Below are 26153 nucleotides of genomic sequence, written 5' to 3'. Positions count from 1 at the left end.
CATCATCACAGCTCACTGCAGTCTCAAACTCTGGGCTCAAGAGATACACCCTCCTCTAGACTACAGGCATGTGCCACCATGCCCAGCTATTTTTTTTTTTTAAAGTTTTTATTGAGACAGGGTCTTGCTATGTTGCCCGGGCTGGTCTTGAACTCCTGGCCTCAAGTGATCATCCCTCCTCGACCCCCCGAAGTGCTAAGATTATAACTGTGTGAGCCACTGTGCCTGACCTGTTTCCTTTTATCTGATGGAGATTCCTTCAGCATGAGTCTTTGTTGGAGAAAAAAGGAGAAAGTTACTTTGCTAAAAATATGTCTGCAAATGTCTGGGCCAGGGTAGTCAGTCTGTGTGGCAATGCCAAAGAGGGCAGGGTTGGCACACCTGGCAGGGAATCTTGTGCAGCTAATAGATCTGAAATCAGTTAACTCTAAGTGCTTGGCAGAGACCTACATCCCAAGAAATGTGCATACAGGGAGACATTTATACAAAGAGAGGGACACGTACACACAGAACCAATGCACGCATGAAAACAAAAGGTTACAAAGAGGGAGATGCACATACACAAGAAGAGAAAGAGAGATACACTCAGAGACACATCAAGAGTGAGAGAGAGAGAGAGCCACAGAGGAAGACGTATACACATAGAGACAGAAACAGGCACAGAGAAAGACATGAACAGACAGAGATAAGGGAGACACACACACAAACACACATAGATACACAGTGACACACAGAGATACAGAGCAAGGCGCACACAGATGCATACACAGAGACAGACATGTGACATGCATGAGGAATGGGGCAGAGCTTGAGAAAGAGACACCCAGACACACACTCGGGGGATAGAGAGAGACACACGAAAGCAACATGAAAAGAGGCAAACTCTCTTTCTGGGAGAAAGAGAGTCCCAGATTTAACTAATGGACCATTCTTCGCAAGAGGCAGTGCTTGAGTGCCTACGTCCCCTCCATTGACTGCGGCCCCCCATGAGGGGAGCGTCTTGCTGTGCTTAGTGTGGATATGATATTTTTTCCTCCCTCTTGCCCCTAAATCCACACCAGGCTCCAAATGGTGTTCAAATGCAGAACCAGTGCTTGGTTCCAATAAAGGAAAATGGGACTTTTCAGACTTGCTGAGATGTGTTGGATTTGAGAGACCTTTCCAGGGTAGTTTAACCACGATTTCCCCCTTACTGGCTGACTTTAGAACCTAGTCCCCTGTAGAGGGAGAAATTAGCTTGAAGAGATCGCATCTGAATGCTGAGTAGGAGTGTGGCATGTAGACTCCATGAAGTGAGACCAGAGAAGAGACCATCAAAAAGCCATACCTCCAGCTTTGGCCAGGGAGGTGAGTACCTGAAAGTGGCCTGTCACACTGGGCAGAACTGAGGAACGGTCACCAGAGAGGGAGGAGACTCCACAGAGACTAAGGGCAGAGTGGAAGTGAGAAGATGTCCGTGTCACCCGAGGGGTTCGAACCTGATATGTCTGGGATACTGGCTTCGGTGATGAGATAGCAACCTAAGTTTTACACCTGGTAGACTTAATGTGTAGTCTGGGTGTTCTTATAGAGACACCCAGCAGGCTGTTTCAGAAAGAGGGGTCCCATAGTTTCAGATTTCGGAGGTGAAATAATTTGGATAATGGGAAAAAATCCAAAATGTGTCCCTAAGAGTAAGTAACTAAGGTAGAAGGCAGTGAAATAGGAATCCAGGAACTGCTAGGCAAGGCTGTGGGTGACGAGATGAGAACCACCACTATAAGAGGAATTCGGGGAAGGCCATCGCCTCCAGTGATGTCAGTGAGACTGCAAAGAGGTTAGCATGCTCAACAGCACAAGGCTGAAGGAGGAGATCGTTGAATGAAGGTTGTCAGACAGTGTTCAGTGACTCACCTGTAGTCCAGCACTTAGGGAAGCTGAGGCAGGAGGATCTTTTGAATTCGGGAGTTGGAGGCTGCAGTGAGCTATGATGATGCCACTGCACTCCAACCTGGGCCACAGAGCAAGACCCTGTCTCTAAAAAAAGTTAAAGTAAAAAAATTTTAAAAATTTTAAAAAGTGGTTAGGATCAAAACAGCAAATTTTGGCAACTTCATATGATTCATCCTAATACTATTCCTGTGATCACTACTACTTACTCTTATGAAGTTGTGTCACTTATGGGCTGTAGAATCCCAGGGGACCTTGAGAACTCAGTGCCTGTGAGGTCTGTCCCCTGGGAAATAATGTATGCATCCCCTCCTGGGGACTGCAGTGAACTCGCCTGAGTTTGTAGTGTAGAAATAAGACAGAGCCATCAAGTTTACTGCTCCGCATTCTGGTGGAGGGTAGTAGTGGAAGCAGGACAGAAAAGAAAGCAAGCGAACAGATAAAGAAACACAATTCTTTTAGGCAGTGGTAGGTACTGTGACTACATTGAAAGAGGAGAGATAAGAGCGAGTGAGTGATAGTTTCACTCGGAGGGACCATCAGGGGAAGGCTTCGCTGTGGAGGGGGCATTGGCCCAAGGCTGCAAAGTGCCTGGTATGATGGCGAGCAGAGGAAGATCAAGATGCCTGGTTCTACCAACAGGGAGAGGAAGAACAGGAGATGAGGTCAGGGAGAAAGAGAGAGGGGTCACAGCCTCTTCAATGGCAATTGTTTTTCTTCTCTTGCATAAGACCAAAATAACAAAATCCTCTTAACTGGAAGCAGTGGTAATTCTTGTATTTTATGTTGTGCTTTTAACAGAGAAGCTTCCTCTGTTATTGTATGTGATCTTTAGAACATTCATGGCAGAGAGAAGGAGAGAGGGAGGGGGAGAGGACTATTCATTTCTTCATTTTGCAGCAAAGACACTGAGACCCAGAGAGGCCAGGAGGCAGGACTAGAATTTGTTCCCATGTCTCCTTACCTACAGTCCTTCTGAAACTCCCCCTGTGGCCAGGTCCTTATTGGAGCTCTAATTCCTATGGAAGAAAGACTCTCCCAAGCTCAGGTATTTCATTACTTAATTATGCATTGTTGTTGTGATGAGTAAGGAAGGTAGTTGTTTGTTTAATTCAAAGTCATACCTTGTATTTCCCGTTAGCAACTCTCACTAATTAAATATAAGACCTGAAATAGGTTAGAGGTGCTAAACAATTGCCTGTGTATTGAATATGATGTTCATATGTAAACACAGCCCATAGATCACAAGTTCTGAAATGTATGTGTGCTTAATTAGCCAAACGGAGCCACAGGTTGGCATAAATAGAAACTCCTCAGTAAATGGTAGTGTGCTGCAGTGTTAGCTTGACATGTGGTAGCTGAGAAGAAATTAATCACTGACACATCTGAGTGTGTGTATTTCTTCTTGTAATTAGTTATTCTTTCCAAGGTATTAAATGATTCACATCTATCACAAGCTCGTGTATCCATGGTAACCATGGTTTTTGCTTTGGGCCAAAGTAACTGAATGAAAATTCAGGTAATGTTGATTCAGTCACTTAGTGGACAGTAGTGGAATGCCAGATGACTGCCCACATTTTGGCAAGGCACTGAGGAAAGACAGACAAACGGACATGGATCCTGCTTGTAGACTAGTAAGGCAGCCAGGGAACACCATCTGTGGAAGATACAAACTTCTGTAAAGCAGTTAGTGAAAGAAGAGATTCTCTCTAGTTGAAGGGACCCAGGAAGGATTCCTGAAACTTAAAAAGTTACTGGTGGAAGACTGGTATCTGGAGTACATAAAGAACTCTCACAACTCTGTGGTACTACAAAAGGGAGCAATCCAATTAGAAAATGGACAAAAGGCATAATATTTCACTGAAGAGGATAAATGATGGCAAACAAGCGCATGAAAAGTTATTCAACATCACTGACCTATAGGGAGATGTAATTAAGATCATAATGAATTATCACTGCATATATTAGAACAAATAAAACAAAAATAGTGGCAACACCAAATGCTGGTGAGGATGAGAGAAACTGAATCTCTCTGGCAGGAATATAAAATGCAACAGTCACTCTGGAAAACAGATTGGTGATTTCTTAAAAACCAGACATACGCTTGCCATAGGACCCAACAACTGCATTCATGCTCATTTATCCCAGAGAAATGGAAACTTATGTACACACACAAATCTATAGTAATTTAATTTGTAGTAGCCAAAAAACTGCATACAGCGCAAAGGTCCTTCAAAAGGTAAATGGTTAAACAAACTGCAATATTAATACATCCACACTGTAAAGTACTATTCAGCCATAAACAAAGTGTTGATACTCACAGTAGCTTCTGTGAATCTCAAGGGCATTAATATTAAATGAAAAAAGGCTCGTTTCAAATGGTCAAATAATATGATTCCATTTATATGGCATTCTCAAAAAAAAAAAAAACAACAAAATTATGGACACGGAGAACAGATAAGTTGCCAGGGTTGTTTTATCTTTTACTGATAAAAATGATAATCATAGCTAACATTTAGAGAGTACCTGGTACTGTGTGCTAGGCCTTCGCTAAGCATTCATTTTGCATAATTTATTCCCACTTCTCAGGGAAATATATACTATGAGATGTAGAAAGTGTTGTGCCCATCTTACAGAAGAGGAAACCAGAGCCTGGGGAAGTCAGGTAACTTGCTCCAGGTAACCCAGTGTGTAAGTGGTGGGATGAAGATTCAGACACATGTAGTCCAACTCCAGAGCTGTATTTTTTCTTTCTTTCTTTCTTTTTTTTTTTTTGCCACTATGCTCTTCTTCCAGCTGCCGGTACCTTTCGGGGATATGTATGTTCTGTTGAGCCAGGGTGTGTATATGATGAAGGAAGGATGTTGGGGTATAGAAGAATTTCCATGGCAAAACCAAATATGTTCTTTCTTCTCCTCCTAGGCTGGTCTTGGTACTTGAGAGGGGGGCTGCAAGGTCTCTATGCTAAGGTGATACTTTATGCAGGTAGCAGTAAGGTGGCCTCTTGTCATTCGTCAAGGAGAGTAGAGTTGTTCTCATTTCCATTTGCAGCCAGTGGTTCAAATTGACATGAAGGTTCCCAAGGTCCCTTCTTCTCATATTCCATGCAGAGGAAGGCTGGGAGAATGGAAGCATGGCAGGTAAAATAGTTGTTAGTGTTTTTCTCATCTTCTGTCCCTGAGGTGTAATCCTTCTCCAATTTCCATGCTGATTTATGTTAAGTTGAAAATATTTCTTTGTTTGCTCCCCATCCAGCTGCCTAATCTCTCTTTGATCTCACATTTAAAAAAATCTTTGACTTCTGTCAACCTAAAAAAGGTTGGTGCTTACCGGCCTCCTCTTCTAAGCCGGGAGCCCAAGTCTCCCTCTGGTTCCCAGTTTCCGCTTTGCTGCCAGCCTCATGCAAGCGCTTCCTTTGTAAGGAGTCAAACCTCAGCAAATCTCATGCTTTCAAGGATGCACCCACATTCAGTGTCAGGCCTTGTTTTTCTTCTTACTGATATAACAGGAGAGCAGATTTCTGCTCAAAATAGTGGGTTCAGCATTCTGGTTGCAACTGGTTGAGCTATCAGAATCTCTCAGGCAGAACAACCTAGAGTCCTGGTAGAGAATGAGGTTCCTAAGCAGGAGAAAGGGAATGAGCCACGTGGAGCGTTGGAAAGCACTGCTCTGGAGGAATATACAAGTGAGGTTATCTGGAAGGAGAACTGCTGTTTAGTTTTTTTTAAAAAGCATTTGTCCTGTCTTGTAAATATGATTTCCTTTTACAGCCCCCCTTCTTGGTTGAATATTTAGCCAAAAGTCTGACAAAACTTGTCCCAGACATGTTAGGAGAGTGAAAATGAGACTTAGGCTCAAGCTGGGTTTGGGGCATCAAATCTGAGTACAGACATATGAGAAAAAATATAGTTTATGGGAAAGGAATAGGACATGGAATCCAAGGGTCTCTGGTTCAAAGCAAGTGTTTGCCTAAGAATCAAAGAGGCTGTCTGTGTGAAGGCCACATACGATGGGCCAGGCTGTGAGGCTAAATTTAGATTCACAGCCAGAGAACTGCAATCCACCGAGCAAGATGGAATGAGGGCTTCAGAAATGTCGGGGGGACAGAGTAGGGAGAGAACCTTGAAACGGGGGAGCTAGAGGCCTTTGTCAGGGTGGTGGTGTGAATAGTTACCAGGATCCACCCCTAGTTGCCAGGCCACGTTGGGTTATAAGGGAAATCATGAGATGATTCCAGACCTCAGGGCCTTAGGAGATTTAACTGACTGCATCATGGGGCCATGCAATTAAGGGAAGAGCCCAGTTCACAACAGGAGTAAGCTCTCCCCCAAAGTGATGTCACTTTTCCCCACACTAATACATTTCCAGTTCCTAACCCTTTTCCAATTTAGCCACCCCACTTTATCCTGAGCCCTTACTACCTAACAAGCCACATCCTACCATATGCATTGGTTATCAGGAGCGAGCAGGAGGCATTTGCTTTCAGAGTACCCCACGGTGGTTTGTGCCTTCCTTTCCTGGGTCCCTTGCAGCCCTTGCAGGAGTCCCCATCTCTCTCATGAGCCTCGTGACATGGTAGTACCTGGGGTGCAGCTCTGATTCTCATGTGCTCTTGCCAGTGTCTAATATCACATTTTGAAAGTGAAGATTACACAGATCCAGCTAGACACAGTGGCACACACCTATAGTCCCAGCTACTGGGGAGGCTGAGGCAGGAGGATCGCTCGAGCTCAGGAAGTTTGAGGTTGCAGGGTGCTATGATTGCACCTGTGAATAGCCACTGCATCCAGCCTGGGCAACAAGTAAGACCCAACTCAAAAAAAAAAAAAGTGCTTACAATATTACACAGATCCACAAAACAGATAATTAAGGCAGTACAAAAATCCCAACTCTAATTGTCTAACTACACAGTACCCACACAGGAGGCTATGGAACTTTATAGGATAAAGGAGAACATAGGGTATCACAGGAGGCCCTTTGCATAGACAAAATACAGCTGAGAAACAAAGAGAGAGATCATAATGTAGAACAATTTTGAAGAGAAGGAAACAGGGAGAGGCGAGTGAGGGCACTGGTGTCCCTGTCCCTACTGCATCCTTGCTACTTTGGCTAGACCTGCCCTGTGGCTCACACCAAGTCTGTTTCTTCCTTTTCCCCTTTTGTGCCTTCACAGAGTACTGTTTAGGGCAGTTGGCAGTGTAAGAAGAATCATCTTACACCATTACACGTACACAACATACGTGCCATCAAATTTATTTCTCCTATTACTTTAAAGAATTGTATCTGCTCAAGTCCAATAGCATTTCTGCAGTCTCCTGAACTTTGAGTAGGGGTGCTTCCTCTCTCCTCCTCCTTAACCCACGCATTTAACACATACCTCTTGGGTGCCTACTGTGTGCTGGTCACAGTCCCAGGTGCTGAGATCATAGCTAAGAATATGACACAAAACTGAAAAAGTGAATAAATGCAGATTTTAATTTTAGGTAGGATGGAGGCTCTTTTACATATAGGAATTGGGGAAGTTCTCACTATGGATGTGATACTTGAATAGAAACCTGGATAAGAGTAACTAGAGGAGCAGCTTACATTCATTGGGCATTTTCTTACGGTGCCAGGAGCTGTGCTAAGAGCATTCCATGTATTATTTCATTTAATCCTCCCAAAAAGCCCTTTGAAGAAGATGCTTTATTATCTGCATTTTATAAATGTAGAACCCAAAGCTTAGAGATGTTCGACTGCCTTGCCAGGATCAGGCAGGAAATGAAAGTTGGAACAGGGATTTCATCTGGCTTTAAAGCTTGACACTCTTAATCACCAAGCTCCTTGCCTAAGGATTTGTATCCCAACAGGAGAAAGCCCAATTCTCTGCTTTCCGTCTCCTTCCGTAAGCGAAGGTGTTCACACTATGCCCTGCGGAAGCCCCGGGGTTTATCTGAGATGTGTGTGTGGGATTCCCACATTGGCTTCCAGGAGAACGTTTCTACTTGTGTCTGTTTTATAAATTAGGCTTCAATGGAATGATTTTTTAAAGACCAGTGAACTCCTTAAAAAAAGTTGAGATATGAAAAATGAATTTTTATGGATTTTTTTTAATTGAAAGGTTTTTTCTGTAGTCAGGTAGCAATAGTAGTCCTTGTAGTAGGAACAGTAGTACTAGCAGCAGCAACAACAGTGACAGCAGGAGCAGAAGCAATGACAGCTGCAGACACTGACATCCATGATAAGTTCCAAGTACTAGTCAACATGTACTTTGCAGTGTTAATCCTCACAGTAGCCCCATGAGATAGGTTCATCTTATGAATGAGATTGCTGAAGCTCTGGATGCTAAGTGACTATCCCAGACTCCACAGCTGGTAAGGGACAGGACCAGGAATTGAGCCCAGGCTGCAGAATCTGTCTATTGTCATCCCGTGACCTGAGGTTAGGGACCTGAACCTTCCATGTCACTGGGCTTAAAGTAAGAGCTATGCTTGCTGTGAAATCTTGACTTGGTGGGTGCGGGATCATGGCGAGTGCTTTCTACACTTGCGCCAGCTGCAGGGCCTCTAATCATTCATTCTTACCTGTGACTTTCCCTGCGTAGGCGTTTTTGACGAGGAAGGTGTAACATTTCTCAGGAGCAAAACTTGATTCTCAGAATTTATGTCCACGGGCCTGGCATGGCCTGTTTTGGGTAACTAATTTTTAAAAGTTGATTGTTGGTTAATCGTTTTAATGAATTAAGCTGACATTGGCAGTAGCCAGGGCTCAGCAGTGTCCTAAGCCGATGCCAAGAAGACACATTTATTTTTTCACACGCAAAATACACAGTCGGCCTTCAGATGGCCTTCTTGAGCAAATGTTAATTCCAAAGGTTAAAAGGCATAGGAAAATCATTATAAACTCTTCACCTCACCTCACCTCCTGCACAGCAAATTCTGACCCACACTGTGAGGGAGCCATTCATGCTAAACGTTCCTGGAAGGTCTTCACCCTTGTAAATTTCTGGTCTGAGGTCAGATTCCTGGCAAATTGGAGTTGTCATTAAGACTCCACTGCAGTTCCCCCTGTGAAAGTGGGTTCCGACTAGGTGACATAGTGCGGTGTGTCCCCTATGAATGGGCGGTCCACATTGCATTGTGGAGACTAAACTTAGCAAGGGCTCCATTCTAGACTAAAAAGTTTATTCAATGTAAATCCAGGGCCTCGATCACTAATATCACCCAGAAAAAGAAACATTATCAATTTCTCACAGCATTGAATTTCCGAGCAGCACCTATTTAATTGCTCTGCCTCATTATACAACAAAATATAATATGAGAAAAATGGGGTTGGTTCCTGGCCTTTCTCTATTGCCTGTTTCCTCTTTTATTATCATTGCCTTAGCAGTATTCATTGTTTGTGCTTCCAAGCCACCAGGCAGGGTCCCACAAATCTCTCTGGCTTCCTGTGTGGGAGCCAGGCTGAGATGATATGCAGCCCTCCGGATGCTCCCAGCATCATCATTCTAGCCCCAAACCGAGCGATGATTTAGGAGGTCCCTATAAAACTCAGGATCATTGGCCTAATCGGAGTCATTTATCCTGTCTTGAGCTATCAAATCAGTGCTCCTGGGTTGTGGGGAGTGGGTTGGGGTGGAGTTTCCAGCATATTTTACAATGGTTACTTTGAAAAGTAACCATTTATGAAGATAATGTGCTGCGTTTTTTGCTTGTTTTTAAATAAATTTTATTGTGTATGTTTAAGGTACACAGTGTGATGTTATGGGATACATACAAATAGTAGAATGGTTATTCTAGTGAAGCAAATTGACATGCATTTCACGTAGTTACTCATGTTTTTGTTTATTTGTTTTTGTGGCAAGAGCAGCTAAAATCTACTCATTTAGCAGGAATCCCAAATACAGTACAATTTTATTAACAGTCCTCATGTTGCACATGAAATCTCCAGATTTGTTCATCCTACATATCTGCTACTTTCTAGTCTCTGACATACATCTCCCCATTTCCCCCCAACCCGACCCAAGTCTGGTAACCACCGTTTTATTCTCTATCTCGGTATATATGACTTTTTTTTTTCTTTTTTAGATTCCACATATAAGTGAGATCACACAATTTTTTTCTTTCTGTGTCTGGCTTGCTTTACTTAACATATGTCCTCCAGCTTCATCCACACTGTGCCAAATGACAGGATCTTGTTCCTTTTTTAAAGCTGAATAATATTCTATTGTGTATACATACACTAGTTCTATACAATCACCAGTTATGTGCATAGACCACTGACAGACACTGAGGTTTTTTTCCATATATATTTGGATATTGGATGTAATGCTGCAATGAACATGGGGTGCAGATGTTTTTTCAAGGTGGTAATTTCAAAACTAGTATGTTATTGTAGCACATCTGGATAGAACACTTGCAAGAAGCACCAGCCCTGCTGAGCAGTTCTGTAGGTTGAGATTTGCTTCATCCTAGAAGAGGCTGTCATCTTTAAATGTTTGACTCTGCTATAAATACCTGCTCACTTGAGTCAGAAGGAAAATGTAACCCTCAAAAAGATGATTCTGCCTAATTCTTTCTAATTTAAGAAACGTTAAAAACAAGAAAGCATATGTACCAAGAGAAAAACAATTGGGATGTGAAAAAAAAATTCCAGTGGAGAATTGTGATAAAATTTGGATAACACTAAATTCTATTTATGCTGAATGTTTTATTTTGTTGAAGTCATATGTGAAAATAGCCATATTGAAATGGTGAAAATCTTGCATTCAGCTCGTGTTAAGGAACGATAATATTCGTTTGAAAGATTTTGCAGTTAACAGTCAAAGCAAGGAGAAAGTTACTCCTTGCAAATCATAAAATGGTGGGAGAAGGAGAGCTTCACTTTGGAACTCCTAGCTGCTTGCCCCAGTTCCTACAGTAAATAACAGCACAGTCTTAAAATGTTGCACATAGGTCTGGAGATATTTATTCATACTGAAGAAACACAACTTCCAACCATGTAAAATGAGTCCCTCCTGACAATATTGAAATAACTTGTGCCAATCCACCAATAAAGCAGGCTGACATGTCGCACAGTGACAGCCGTCACTTTAACACGTTCCATCACCTCTCTGTAGAGGCTGAGTATCTGGATCTTACGGCACTGAGAAGGGTCTTTGTTCCTTGATTTCTCCTGGCATCTTTTTTCTCTCTAGTTAAATAACCCAGTCATAGCTATTGCACAAAGAAGAAAGAAATATATCATTACGCTTTAGTTCTTTTTAAAAGCACCTGTTTTTTGGAACACAATTTGCAAAAATTATTCAAAATAGATTAACCTTTCAAAATGATAATGACATAAAATTATATTAAGTAATTTTCCTAAAAAATAACTCACACTGAAAATAATGTACATCACCATTGACATGAAGCTTGCGTCAGTTTAGGATTTTGTCTGAATTCAGTTACTTCAGGGTGACTGTTGAATACTCAAACCATTTGTCTGTTTCCACATCCTAAAGTGTCCATTTTGTGGTATCCTGACCTCCCCTGAATTTATAGTTCTGCTTCCTGGTCTCTTTGTTAGCACTAGAGAGGGAATTAGCACATGCTTGCCCTTCATGGCTGACCTTTCCAGGTTTCTCATCACTTTTATTTAAACCAGATCTTAGAGGCAAAGTCTATAGTAGTTATGCACCCAGCTAGTGAGATAATTAGGAAGTGCTATCTCCGTAATTACTGTGTTACTGTCTCTGGAGGGACATGAAAGCTTGTGCTGTCCCTTTAAGAGGACAAGTTACTAATCCCCTTAACATTTTTTTCCCCTTTAGACTGATAATATTTCACAAATTCTTGCTTTGTGAAATATTCCTAAAGGGAGGCTTAAGCAATAATGCACAGATTATGGAAATGATGCTCATTAAGTAGAGGGCGAGATTTCTGGAAAGCCACAGAGCTGCTTCAATGCATGTAACCTCCATTAGAGGCTTCATTTGAATGTTTATTCATGGAGCAGTAAACATTTATTATTATACATTTTATTGAAACATAAATTAAAGAACTGTAATTATGTTTATGGCAAACAGTAAAGCAATGTGTATTTGTCACAAAATGAGTAAGACAAGGAAAAATGCCATTGTTGTTTCATTTGTATCCAAATGTTTTTATTGTATACCCAACAGAAAGATATACCTAGAGGGATTAACTCTACAAATTAATGTTTTGATACCATGTTCAAATAAAAAATACATATTCTTGATATTCTATCTAGCAAAAGTTAATTTGTGAAGATCAGAAGATATCAAAAAAAGGGAGAGTAGGTTTCTTCTCTTCTGAGAGAGAGAACCACAGTGGCTCTTACTAAAGTTAATACTGAGCAGCAAATATATCCCCTTGGCAGTACTTGCAATGCTGATTGTTTTCAGAATGAACTATTGCTCCAGATACTTTAGCTTATTTAAGGAGTTTTTAAAAAGGACTTACGTGAGGCTGGAAAGACATTATCTTCAAACTTGCCTTTTGGTAAAAAGATACTTTTCGATGGGGAAGAAATGCTTGTGTGATGTGACCATAATGACTCTTCACAGGCCATATCCCTGTATGAACAAGAACCATCAAGCCAAAGGAAAACACAAGAATGGCCAAGATCATCAGTGCATATATGGTTTCTTCTTTTTTTAAAAAAAAGAAGGCTAAGAAATTAAAAGCACTGTAGTCATCTATCATTTGACCAGCCACCCACCCATCCATCCATCCATCCATCCAGCCAGCATTTACACAATGTGTCCTCTATCCCAGGAACATAGGGATAAAGGAAGGACATAATCAAGAGAAAATACAGTAACAAATAGCCCAGGGTTCCATACTAGTAAGAGAAAAAAACCTGTAATTATTTATACTTTGTAGTAAAAAGCTGCCATTGAGATACATACAAAGAATCAGAAGAGCCCTAAAGAGTCTGAACGCTGCACAAAGGAGGTGACCCTGGAACCTGCTCTTGAAAACTGAGAGGACGAGGGAGAGAAGGAAAGAGAGAGGGACTCCACATGGAGGGAAGAACTCTTTAATTTTCCTACCAAGAATACACACCATAAACTCAGTGACTACAACAATAGCTAATAAAGTACAGGGGTGACAAATCCAGAAACATTCCCTTTAAAGTCATTTTCAGACATTTTTAGATGGAGGCATCACTAAGGCACTGCCCAGCAGCAAACAGAACCAATTTTACAAAGAACCTCTGAGCTCCTGACTGTCTGACTAAACAGGGAAGACTTTTTATTCTAGAATGGTCCGACCAGAGTTCCGCCTGTCTTGTCGCATAAGCATAGCCTAGTGCAGTAGTGATGACTCCATCTGAGCTTCCTGCATATTGGGTTGTCGTGGTTTTATAGATCTGGCTTGAGTTTGTCAACTTCTTTAAAGGCAGTGATTATAAATTCTACTCTCTTCTTGCTAAATAGTTTAAAGAACTTAAAGCTGTTATGTCACTGAAAACCAATCATGAACCGAAAGATAATGCAGAATATTTGTACAAGATCTTGAATTTGGTAGAAATCTGTTCTCTGTCATGGGCCTCTCTTGCAGAGAAGCTTATTATCATAAGGGTAAATAGCAGGGCGTGAGGGGGCCGTGGGCTTAGAACTTCTGCTGGGCCGAGTTTAACTGTGCTGAAGTGTTGATGTAAGTGTCATTCTTAGGCTTTGGAGTCGAGCAAACCTACTCACTCCACCTACCTAGACCTCATTTTCCTCATCTATAAATTAACGAGGACAATGATTTTGATATATCTATCATGTCATTTTAGAATAGATAATCGAGATATTGCAAATAAAGTGCTTAGTTCAGTTCCTGGCATATGGTACCTGACATATAGTAAGAGCTTCATAAATGGCAACAATTACTGTTGCCTCTTAGGACGATAATAAGCAAAGAACTCTCGACTTCAGAAGTTTCTAGCATGCATGAGACTTTTTCCTTTAGAGTCTGAGGGGCCGTGTTTTAATCTAAAATATTTCTTTTTCCTCACAAAGCTGTTCTCTGAACACATTGGAGGTTTAATCAAAGGTATTGATAGAGTTAAAGGGTTAGTAGCTCATTCTTTGAGAACTTCAAAAGAGCCTCCTTTCCCTCCTCCCTTCCTTTCTTCTTTGTTTTTCACTGCTACAGACAGATGAAAATACTTAGAATCGACAAAAATAAGATTCACTGGCATGAAATTTACTATTAGTTAGGGCGACCATGACATATGCTGTCCAGAGCAGAACTTTTAAGGTGAAAGGAGGTGCTGTTTGGAATTACAGTGGCCTGTTCATAACTATGTGCCTAAACCTGGACTTTTCCACATAAACCGGGACATACAGTGACCCAGATACTAGTTATTTAATTGGAAGGAGCAGAACATAACAAGGATGAGATTTGACATCTGAGCAACCTGGCTTTGAATCTCAGCTTGGCCACTTTAGCCAACTTGTTGACCTCACTCAAGTTACTTAATCCCGGTAAGCCTCAGTTTCCTCCTAGAAAAAAATGGAAACAATAACAGTTCCTATTTCTTAGTGTTTTGGTGAAGATGTGATAATATATAGTACTAAGCACTGTTCCTAGCATATAATATTCTCACATAAATGGCAGCTGTTATAACTGATAATAACTTAAAATGGTGGTCGGATGAGTGGTGTGATATTACTATAAATGTGCATGTAAAGCTTTTTAGCTTATGCGGAAGAAATAATTAAATGATGTGTCAGTGTTCTCTTTATAGAGAAGCGGACTAAATTTGGGAGATTCGTGTACCAGCCCATGAAAGAGCCCACATCTCTCGAGATGCAAAGCTGCCTCATTCACGTCATTCAACTGACAGCCTCCGAGTAGCGGGTGATGCATTTATTCCCATGTCTTTGTTCCCCAGATTATGTATTTAACTTACTATTACAGGAGAAAAGATGCCTGGGACTTCTTTTTGAGACAGTTAATGGTTCCGTTTAGTGGAAATAGGGTGTTCCTGCTCTTTGGAAGTGAGGGGGGTGGGAGCTGGATGCCAAAAATCTATAGTAATTTGAGAGTTAGAATCTACTAGAGAAAAGCTAAAGGAGTGAAAAACTAGAGGCAAGATAATGGGAAGATGGGAGATTGTTAATTCTTCATGCCCAGATGTTTCTCTCCACGTGGCAGGAACTCTACCCCCATTCTTTCCTTTAATTCACTTAGTAAAGGAAAATGGAGGAAACCACTTGAAATGTAATTGTCTCTCACTGTTCCTGTTTGGGTCTATTACACAAACAGTAGGGAGATTTCTCATTTTGTTCTGTTTATTGCAGTGGGATTTAAAAAAAAAAAAAAAAAAACAGAAGGAAAAGTTCTCCCAACACCTGCTTTCTTAATTGATAGTGATTACTTTGCCCCCAAAAGCGAGTGATTCTTAAGCAAAGTGGATACATTCTCGTAAGCCACATTACCATCTTACAAACTCATGCTAAAGTAGGAAAGGTGACAGAACTATGACAACAACTCCCATTTCTACTCTGGGTGAGGAGCCCATATGCCATTCACCTTTTATCTTTCTTCTCATTTGCAATCAGTGCTTCCTTTGCTTTACAAAGACACATGACAGAAAAGGCATATTTTCCTCCCATATGCCCTGTTTTGAGTTTGTGAGTGACGGATAAGGAAGTGGATCTACTTTTTATCTCCTCTTTTTGGTCTGAATTTCAGTGGAGCTCTTTCCTTAAAACAAAGAAAACAAAAATAATCTCTCTTGAGTTTATCCAGTGCCTATCACAGCATCTTCTGTAATCCCGTACTTTGGGGCAGTGATGAGCTGCTCATACTGGCAGTGTGGAAGAGGGGGGAATTGATTGACAAAAGAGATGCATTGAGACTCGCTCATGTTTGTTCAGTTCCCTGGGCTTCTGTTCTCCTGGAGGAGGAATTGAAGGAGAGCCTGCCAATTATTTCAACTTTGTGAGCTTCAAGCCAAAAGGAAAAGACACATACCCAGGCTCTCAGAGTTCAGTGGCACTTTACATAGCATCAGATTCCACCATCTTGCTTTTATTTGACTTGAAAAGACCTTAATTTTTAGAAAATTTGAAATTTAAGGCTGTCTCGTTGCTAAAAGCTTCTTTAAACTCTCATTGTGGTTTGGAGCAATACATCATCAAAGCCATGGTGTTTAGATGATGCACGGCACCCATATATCATGAGAGCACCATCCTCTTATGATATATTATTATAACTCACAATTGGAGCACCGCCAGTGATGTATGGCTTAAAAACACAATTGTTAAGCCACAAAACTCTACAGGGTCTCTGAAAATTCTGGGAGGTTCTTTGTTTGTTTTTTTAAATTGAGTTGGTTCTTTATCTTTTTTTTTCCTTTAAGTTTCCCAACTCAAGTGGGACAATTTGGACACGTGGGAACCTGTGCTTCCTCTGTTTCACGAAAGGCATGCCAGCTGCCTGAGCACTGCCAATATTCTAAGTGAAGGAACTCATTGACAGTAGAGTCAGACACCATCACTGTGCCTGCGCCTTTTGACAGACCACACATTTTATTACTGAGTTGGTCATGCTGAGGTATCCTCCAAGCCCTGTGAGCAGCATTACTTCCAGGGACATTTGTTTTAGACCTAAGTGGCTGTCAGTGATTCCATGCTGACCCTAAACTCGGTAGCAGAAGATGAGGCCTGCCAGAATCAAGAAAGGCAGAATCCAGCCATGTAGAAAACACAAGCTTTGGGGTGGGTGGGTTTTGGTCGGGAGAAGAGTACATTCAGCAAAGCTCACTGCAGAACGAAGCCTTCTGGTTTAGAATAGAAGCAGGCTGTCAAAATTATTTTTAGAACTACTATCACGTAATATAGGAATTGCTAGAATTTACTGAATACTTAGAATATGCCACCATTAGCTTAAATACCTTACCTACATATTTCATATGATCAGCACAAAAATATTCTGTCTTAGGATACTGGTTTTATGCCCACTTGAAAGATGAGGGAAGATGAGAGAAGTTAAGGAATTCATTCAGAAAGAGGCAGAGGTAGGGTGTGCACCTTGGGCCTCCATGTCCAGTGTCTGCACATCAAGCTCCTTCACTACAGATTTTCTACCTTTCTGAGATCGGAGACACCCAGAACGGGCACAATGTGGCAGAAAGCACTAGATGACAAGTCAGGATTTGGGGGGTCTAGTTCTGACTCTGCCATTGCTTTTCCACTGATCTGAGGAGAGCCCCTTTCATCTTCTGTAGAAATGAAGAAATTAGATGCTCCCACTGCACCCCTAATGTTTTCCAGTGCTAATCAAGGGGTTTTTCAAGGAGTTTTTGTTTGTTTGTTTTACTAATGGGTTCTCTTTGCAAATGAAATTGTGCAGGGGATCCCAACACAGAAACAGACCAATGTGGAGCTGCCCTGGCTGAACCAGGGAGGGGGAACTGAAGCCTGCTGCCCTCTCTTGTGCAGTGCTCTTATTCCACCCATGTGCTGCTCCTGGCCACCTCAGGCTTGTCCTGGAACCTGTAGGGCTTTGTGATTTGCACTTGACAAACCAATGACCAGACTTTTATCTATCTGTTATCTCACCCACAGAAAGTAGACTAGATAATTGAATTTTCAACCCAGCAGCAAATTATGGGATTCCAGATATAGGAAGTGAGACACCACTTTGAAAAGCATTGCTGCAAATGGGGTCTGTGCTCAGCCCACATCACCTCGCCCTTGGCCCTGTGGCTGCAATGCATCCTGGCCTGGCTTCCAGGGGACCGACGCTGGGAACCTGCTTCTCTCACTCTCAGGATAGGGGAAGACAGAAGTGCTGGAGGATTGATGCCTTCCCAGGAGTAGTTCTCAACCAAAGAGGACACGAGTTGGCATATCAATACTGCGTTTCCTCACCCCTTCCTCCAGTGTGACAACTCCGAGGTATATGTTCTCAGTGACTCTCAGAGTTCTCCAGTGGCACTAAACTCCAGTCACCTAAAGTAATACCTGATAGCACATCCTTTAGTGGCTGCTTTTCCTTCCCTGTTTCCTTGACTCACACTCTTACCTGTGTTTCCAGGGATCCAATAAAACTCTTTGCACTTATATCCTGGTTTCAGGATTTGCTTCTGGGGCAATCAAGACTAAGAAAAGCATATATCATGTTTATATCACTCTCCATGAAAAAAAAAAGGTATTATTATTGTTTGGTAGTGAGATTAACTGGTGATCTAAATTTTCTCCTGTGTGTTTTTCTGTCTCTTCCAGATTTGCTATGCTGTACATATTTTACTTTGATGACCAGTAAATGAAAGCAACCTTAATGTGTAAATACATTTGCTTATCCCAAGTGGAGAACTTTGGGTAATTATCCAAACAGAGAAAGAGCAATAGACTTGAAGACTTTCCTGAGTCTTGCTGTGGGAAAATTGTCTCTCATTTTCTTTCCTTATCTACAAAATCAGTAGAATAATACTGACTTCACAGAAGTGGGGAAGAGAAAAATATGCAAATTCTACGATAAAAAATATCAGAAAGGCATCTGTATTCATTTTCTCTTTGCTGCCATAACAAACTGCTGCACACTTAATGCATGGGTCACTATAGTAGCTCTATGGTTAACCTTTTAAGGAACTGCCAGACTGTTTTCCAAAGCAGCTGCACCATATTGCATTCCCACCAGCTTATACAAGGGTTCCAGTTGCTCCACTTCCTTGCTAGCATTTGTTATTATCTGTCTTTTTTATTACAGTTTCCCTCATAGGTGTGAAGTGGTATCTCTTTGTGGTTTTGGGCTGAGGATGTTCAGCATACTTTTCATTTATGTGTCTTCTTGGGAGAAATGTCTATTCATATTCTTTGCCCATTTTAGTTAGGATTTTTGTCTTTTCATTATTTTTAAGTTGTAAATCATTCTTTATGTATTCTAGATACAAGTTCCTTATCAGGTATGCGAGTTGCAAAAATTTTCTGCCAGTCTGTGGCTTGACTTTTCACATTCTTGTTTGTGTCCTTTGAGGTACAAAGTTCAAAATTTCAATGATGTTCACGCTCTTCTACTTTTAAGGACCCTTGTGATGACGTTGAGCCAACCTAGATAATCCAGTATACTCTCCCAATTTTGGACTCAGTGGTTGGCAATCTTAATTCATCTGCAAACTTAATTCTATTTTGCCATGTGACCTAATATATTCACAGGTCAGGGATTAGGCCATGGACATTTTTGGGGGTGGCCATTATCTTTCTACCACGGCATTATTTGTTATTCTTTATTGCCTTCTGCAGTTGCTCAATAGCGGGGATGGGGGAGAGGGACTCACATGGGGCCAACTGGCATGGGTTGCAGGACACCAGTTATGGTACAGGGTAGTCTTCCCTGCCCTCTCCCCACCGTGACTTTATCTCTTATAATTGAATTGCAATATGTTACAGCATGGATAGAAGATACCAATATGACTACACTAACCATCCTGGAGTGGATATGGATAAAATAGATGTGTTCAGAAGGAGAAGCAGAGGCAGTGTGGAGGAGGAAGGACCTCTCACTCTTAAACCCACTGCAGTTTAGCTCTTTTAAAATGATAGCTCTATGGAGATATCCATAAAAGTTACCCTATTAAAGTGTACAATTCCTTGTTTTGAGTATATTCACAAAGTTGTGCAACCATTGCCACTATGTAATTCCAGAACATATCCATCATCTCAGAAAGGCACCCTTTGCCCATTTGTGGTCACTCTTTACTCCCCTCACAACCACTAATCTTCTTTCTTTCTCTGTGAGTTTGCCTGGTCTGGACATTTCATATAAATGGAATTATATAATACGTGACCTTTTGTGTCTGGCTTCTTTCACTCAGCATAATGCTTTCACTTAGTTTACTTCATTCCTTTTTATGGTCAAATCATATTCTTAATGTGCTACATTTTGTTTATCCATTCATCAGTTGATGGTCATTTGGGTTGTTTCCACTTTTTGGTGATTATGAATAATGTTGTTGTAAACATTCTTGCACAAGAATGTGGACATATGTTTGTGTGGACATATGTTCTCAGTTCTCTTGAGTAAATACTAGGAGTGGAATCCTGAGTCATATGGTAACTCTATGTTGAACTTTTTGAGCAACTGCCAAACTGTTTTCCGAAGCAGCTGCATCCTTTTACATTCCCACCAGCAGCGTATGAGGTTTCCAACTCTCCACACTCTCACCAACACTTGTTATTGTCTTTCTCTTTGGTTATAGCCACCCCAGTGGGTATGAAGTGGTATCTCAATATGGTTTTGATTTGCATTTCCCTAATGACGAATAATGTTGAGCATCTTTTCATGGGATTTTAAAATTTTGTCCCCTCTACCTCACTGAAACCAACTCAGGCTTTCAAATATGTTCGACACCATTGATAATGACCCTTCTTCTTGAAATTCCTTCTTTTCTAGGCTGTTAAAACTTACCCCGTCTAGGTTTGCCTCATTCCTTACTGTGTGCTTAAGCTGAGTCCTACTTTTCTTCCCAAACTGCAAATGTTGGATTGTCCTAATGTTCAGTCTTTAGTTCTGCCCCACTATGTTTTTCTTCATGACACTTGTCTCTATCTGAAATTAAATTGTGTGTTTATTCATTTACTTGTTTATTTTCTGCACTGCCCATTGTAATCTCTAAGGGAGCAGGGGCTTTGTCTTATTCATCACTGTATCCCTGGTTCCTAAAATTATACCTGGCAATAGATATTTTTGAATGAATGAATGTATGTTTTCAAAAAATGTACATAAATGTTATATGAATAAAAACTGAGGGCTCCATAATCAAATAAATTTCTGGAATGTTGGATGAGACAAACTGAAATATCTTTTGTGTGGGACCTCTCAGGTACTTTAATGAGCTAATTAGCATTGTGAAAATTTGACTATGAAAACTTTTTTGGTATGGAATGTGTCACGGAACTTTTTAAAATACTCTTCTAACTCAAGCAGGTAAACTGCAGCCCCTAGCAAAATTGTGGGGTGCTTTATGAAATAGATGCTTTGTTAGCACTTAGAAAAGTAAATTGTGATCACGACGGCTTACTATGAAATCACGAAGAAGAGATTATGTCAAATTATCTCCATCTCTGCTACTCATAGGGTTTTATCCGAATGCCATCCTATCGAAGGCCGTGGTGATGGTATTCCTTCATGACAGCCAGGCTTTGAGCTGGCTTTATCATTATTTCCCTATTCTGAGAAGTTGAATGAGTTGTCAGGACCTTGTGATCAGCCTGTCACTTAAGAATTTATGTCAAGATATTAGGCAGGGTTGAGATCTATGCCCTTGGGAAAAATTACCTGTGCAGTGAGCTGTTTACAGTCTTCAGTGTCACAGTGAATTTCATGTGGTTACCGCTGATCAAGAGTGGCTTTTCCAGAACTCGGTGGTAACAAAGCCTGTTGAGATAGCCCTGAACACTAAACCAGAAAGTAAAGAAAAGGAGGCAGGAGATAAGCCTGGATCCAGGAGGTTCCCTTAATGTAAGTTCACAGCCTGCCATATGTTAGTAGTGGACAGTAACAGACATAGCCCTGCAGACAAGGCAAGGGGGTGGTCAGAGTGCAGGAAGTCAAGGAAGCATTCACAGGTAGGTCTCCACATAATGTGGTAGGGCAGGCAAAACAGGGAGTTATCTTGGTGCCTGCATTGCTGCGCTTGGCAGGAGGGAAGTCAGGAACCAGATGGAGAGTCTAAGCCAGTGGTTCTCAAGGTGTGATCCTAGACCAGCAGCTCTAGCAGCACATGGCAGCTTGTTAGAAATGCATGTTTTAGGGACCTGGCAGTCTGTGTTTTAACAAGCCCCAGGTGCAGGCAGAAGTTTACAAATCGGTAGTCAAAGTAATAAAAACAAGCTTCAGCAAAAGAGATGCATTAACAATGGCCCATTCAAGGATCTTCTTAAATGTCTTTTATGCTGGGGCAGGAATCAATCCCTAAATGTGATATCTACTTCGTCTTTAGATTAAAAATTTTTTTTAATAATGAGTAATTCTGCTGCAGCTCCATGTATTGAGTACTAACTATGTGCAAATCTGCATGCTAAGCCCATGCTTAGCAGAGTTGATCCTCTTAACAACCCAATGAGGTAGAAACTACGGCAATCCTATTATATAGATAAGGATACTGAGACATAGACCTTGTGAGTCCAGGTCACACGGCCAGTATGTGGTAGCTCCAGGATTTGCATTAGGCAGCTTGGCTGCAGAACACTGGTCTGGAACATCTGATTACTAGAAAGTACAAGGGAGATGATGAAGGATGGATGGATGGATGGATGGATGATAGGGAGGAAGACAGCGACAAGGAAATAGAGGGGAATGGAAGGATAAAAGGAGGAAAGGAAGGAAGGATAGCAGCATATTTTGGATGTAAAGATTGAGTGAAGGCTCCTTCTAAGGGTGGGCTCTCTCCTTGTACCGAGTCATTTTCCTGGTCTTGCTTTTAAGTCACCCAGTCCATAGATTTCAATAAACTTTGGTCTGGGCTTACCCTGCATGGCTCTCCTAAGAATTTGGTTCCATGGGTCATTTGTGATCTATTTTTCCTTGTTTATTTTTTCCCCTCTATCCCTATGCTCATAAATTCTTTATGACTTAAGTACATACTCACCCCAGTTGCTGAGGGATCTGCGATTGGCTTCATCATTGACTGGAGAATATTCTGGCAAAATCTGTCACTCATTGGGGACTGTGTGCTCAGGGGCTGTAGTGAAGCTCCTGCCTGCTTCGTTCACCTTGGACCACCTTGCTCCCTGCCTCTGCTTTAATAGCGTATCATTTCCCACTCCTTATACAGCAAAGCCACAGGGACACTTAATCCTACATTCTCTGGAGGCTCTTTGGAGGCTGGAGCCGACCACAGTCACCGGGAAGGGGTGGGTGTGATCAGGGTTGAGGTCTGGTTCTTTGTCTGCCTTTCCACGTCCAGGCTTTTCATTTCCACATTCTTCCCCACGGTTTGTAATAAATGCAGGAACATAGCTCAAGGGCAGGAATGCGGTTTAACTTCAGTTGAGGTACAATAGAGGCTATTTGGAAAGTAAAACTTTCAAATGGCAGTTTAGCCTTAAAGAATATATTGAATTAGCTACCCTATGAGCCTTGATTCACGATGTCTGCATAATAGCATTGCTATGTATATCACCCGGTGCTTTAGTAGACTAGAGAAATGGGCTGTTTGAAAGATGAAGTTCACGGAATCGGCACATGTGCTGATGAAGAACGTGGTGACAAGAACCCGGCGACCTTGCCGCCTGTGCAGACTCCACTGCCTCCTGGGGGGCCCTGACCTCTCTGAGCACTGATTTCCTCGTCTGTAAAATGAGCTCCTTGTAGAACTTACCTCACGGGGTTTTTAGAGAAGAGCATTAAATTAGATAATGCAATACAAGCTTAATAAATGAGAACTGTTTATATTACTGTTCTATAATCAAAGTCCCAGTCCTGACTCAGCCCATACTACTTCCTGCTCTCACTCTTTTGCTCTTTATTTACAGCTCTCTGTTAACCAGTGCTTATTTCTTGTCAGCTTCAGAGTCACAGTGGTCACCTTTGAAGATGTGCTGTCATTTCAAAGCACTGGCTAAATACAACCAAGACTGACAGCCATGAATAATTCCATAGAGCCTCTGAAATGTGCTGGCATTTCTCTCCAGCTCTCATATATGCCACTGAGTTAGTTGTACTCTCCTGTTTTGTGTCTCTCTATTCTCAGCAGATTTCAGATACAGTCACTGAAGGTGAATATCATCTTCCTCTGAAAAATAATCCAGCGGGAACCAAGGTGGAGTAATTGGGCTTCATGAGAATATCATTGTCAAGTCTAACAATATATGGGGAGATAATCATGTTTTATTTTCTCTTTCTTGTACATTTGCAGCACGTTCATGTCCATGTCCTTTCCAGGAAGGCTGGAGACTTTCACAGGAATGACAGCATCTCTGATGAGGTGGGTGTACTCCCTCTTATCTTATTGTTAGATCAAAGGGGCTGTTGGTGTGAGGCGATCAACCTGATGAACCAGGTACCACCCCAGATATGGTCTTAAATGGGATTCTATCAAGGTAAGACTTGGAAAGTGACAATAGAGGCCATGGAGTCAAGAACAGCCATCATGGGAACCCAAGAAAAACTAATTATAATTATTTTCTTTTTCAAATGAAGCCCAGCAGAAACCAAGTGTGCTTGTGATTTCTGTCCTGTCATTTACCAACCAGGACACTAATATTTGCATGGAGATATGGTTCAGAATCTCTATAGAGGAAAATCTACAGTGCTACCAATGGAAATTAAGCAGATTGATATGTGATTCTTTTAGGCAAATGCTACATTTAATTTTTTAAAACACTTTGGAACTCAGCTTATCTTTCCCAGTAGCATTTATTCAAGGTGGAGCTTTGAATTATTTTGAGCAGAAACTAGGTTGGTTTGAATGACCTAAGTATAACCCATGTATCATAAACATTTTAGCAGATACTTGATTTATGGATACTCCCATTCAAAGATATAAATGTGAAACCACTGAAAAACAGGATTCCGCAAGAGCCAGGTGATCTGCTCTTAGGGTCTCGTCTTCATGAGAACCTCCAGATGTCCATCTCCACCATGTGGAGCACATAGCGTGTGATGGATCAGTCTGGTACAAAATGTAAAGCAATTTCACTTTATCTACCTATTCTAGCCAAGGAAGGGAAACATGTTCCCCACATGTTAAAGCTGATCAAATGGCACTAGCACCCTGGAGGGCTTGATTGAAAAGGACTTTGAGGTGGTTTCTGGATGCAACAAGGAAAAGTGCTGTGATTAATTAGTCATGCCTGCCATGAGTGTCAGATACAAGAGAGGTACCATATTTGCTATTTTTTTGCCACTCTTGTTCTAACCCTTTGAGAATGATTTTTAAAATTCATTTTCTTATTTTGGCTGTTGGTCATGTAGCTCTACCAAATGAACCCGCATGATTATCTCCATCTGGTTTCCAGGGGCCAGATGGAATCTATGTATCTTTTTGTGTGTCTATAGGGCTTCTTTGCAGTAGCTGGGCATTAAAATGGAAACTCAACCCCTGAAAATAAAGAAGGAGAGGTCAGCAGTTAATAATGAAACTTACAATTAATTTTTCTGGGACTCCCTGGATCATTTGAAGTGATTGGTTATTATGCCTTATAGGATTTCCCTTAGTATCTCGTGCTCCCTGTGTCTTCCAGGAGCTGCAGTGGACTTGTGCAGGGTAAAAATGGTCTTGTCACTGGTACCCAAGTGCTGTTTGTGGACTGGTTGCTGCAAATCTCAGTTCCTAGGAGGTCCCATCCCTAGAGATTCTGATCCAGTAGATTATACAGGTACTCAGAAATCAGTAATTATAGAAGTATAAGAAAATCCCCAAGAAATTCTTATGCATCACCAGGTTTGGGAATTGGCTCTCTGTCAAATCTGGGCTTTCCAAAGCCATATCCTATGATACTATAACTTGAACTCATTTTCACTGGATGCGGAATGCAGTTTAGGGATTGCTAAGGGCTTAATCCACCTTGGAAGAAAATCAGAATTATGGAGTAATTATAAAGAGATGCAATTTTTGAAAAATATACGTACTGATCTTATTAACATAAACTAAGGTTAATAAAAAGTTGCTGAATAAGGCCATTTTAATGAATAAATTAGCACATGATTTATATACAAGTGAATGCTGCTAAAATGGTATTAAAAGTGCATGAAAACACCGTTTTCTTAGGCTGAACACTCACCTTGAAATCTTGTTTGTGTTCCAAATGTGCTTGTGACAGAAGCCACATGGATACATTTCAGCCCAGTTCAGGATGTGACGTCCAGCACCGTGGTTGGTGTATGGCCTTTTTCTCCTTTCTTATTCTTTTGCCTTGTGTGCCTACTCTAATGGCATCTCTAGCTCCACAGATAAGGCAACACATGTTCCTACTTCCTACCTATTTGGAGAAGTATCTCAGGAAAGGTAATTATAGTAGCAGATCTTTTTTTTTGTTTTTGTCCCCCTTATCAATGGGTAAGTCATATGTACTATAGACAGTGTCCACTAAGAGATTGTGGGAGATTGTACTGTAAGGCTCTGAGGAGATTGAACTCTAGAAACAGAGAGAATTAAGTTCAAATCGCAGTGCCAGATACTAACCGTGTGACACTGGGCAAGTCATTTAACATCTATGTTTTCATTACCTTATTTTTGAAATGGAGATACTAGTACATACTACTTCAAAAGATCGCCATGTGTGTGGCATGACATAC

General features: G+C 41.3%; 1 protein-coding gene across 1 annotated transcript in view; it reads left to right on the top strand.

Moving 5' to 3' along the window:
* Positions 1-26153, top strand: part of FHIT (fragile histidine triad) — a 265628-nt gene that overhangs the window by 76668 nt on the left and 162807 nt on the right. The window contains 1 exon segment of the mRNA XM_012641417.1: positions 23773-23841. Coding sequence (XP_012496871.1) covers positions 23773-23841 — 69 coding nt within the window.

Source organism: Propithecus coquereli, unplaced genomic scaffold (genome assembly GCF_000956105.1).
Source record: "Propithecus coquereli isolate 6110/MARCELLA unplaced genomic scaffold, Pcoq_1.0 Scaffold1, whole genome shotgun sequence".
NCBI classification, from domain to species: domain Eukaryota; kingdom Metazoa; phylum Chordata; class Mammalia; order Primates; family Indriidae; genus Propithecus; species Propithecus coquereli.
Note: the sequence above shows the minus strand (reverse complement) of the source record. Positions and strands in the feature narration are given on the sequence as shown.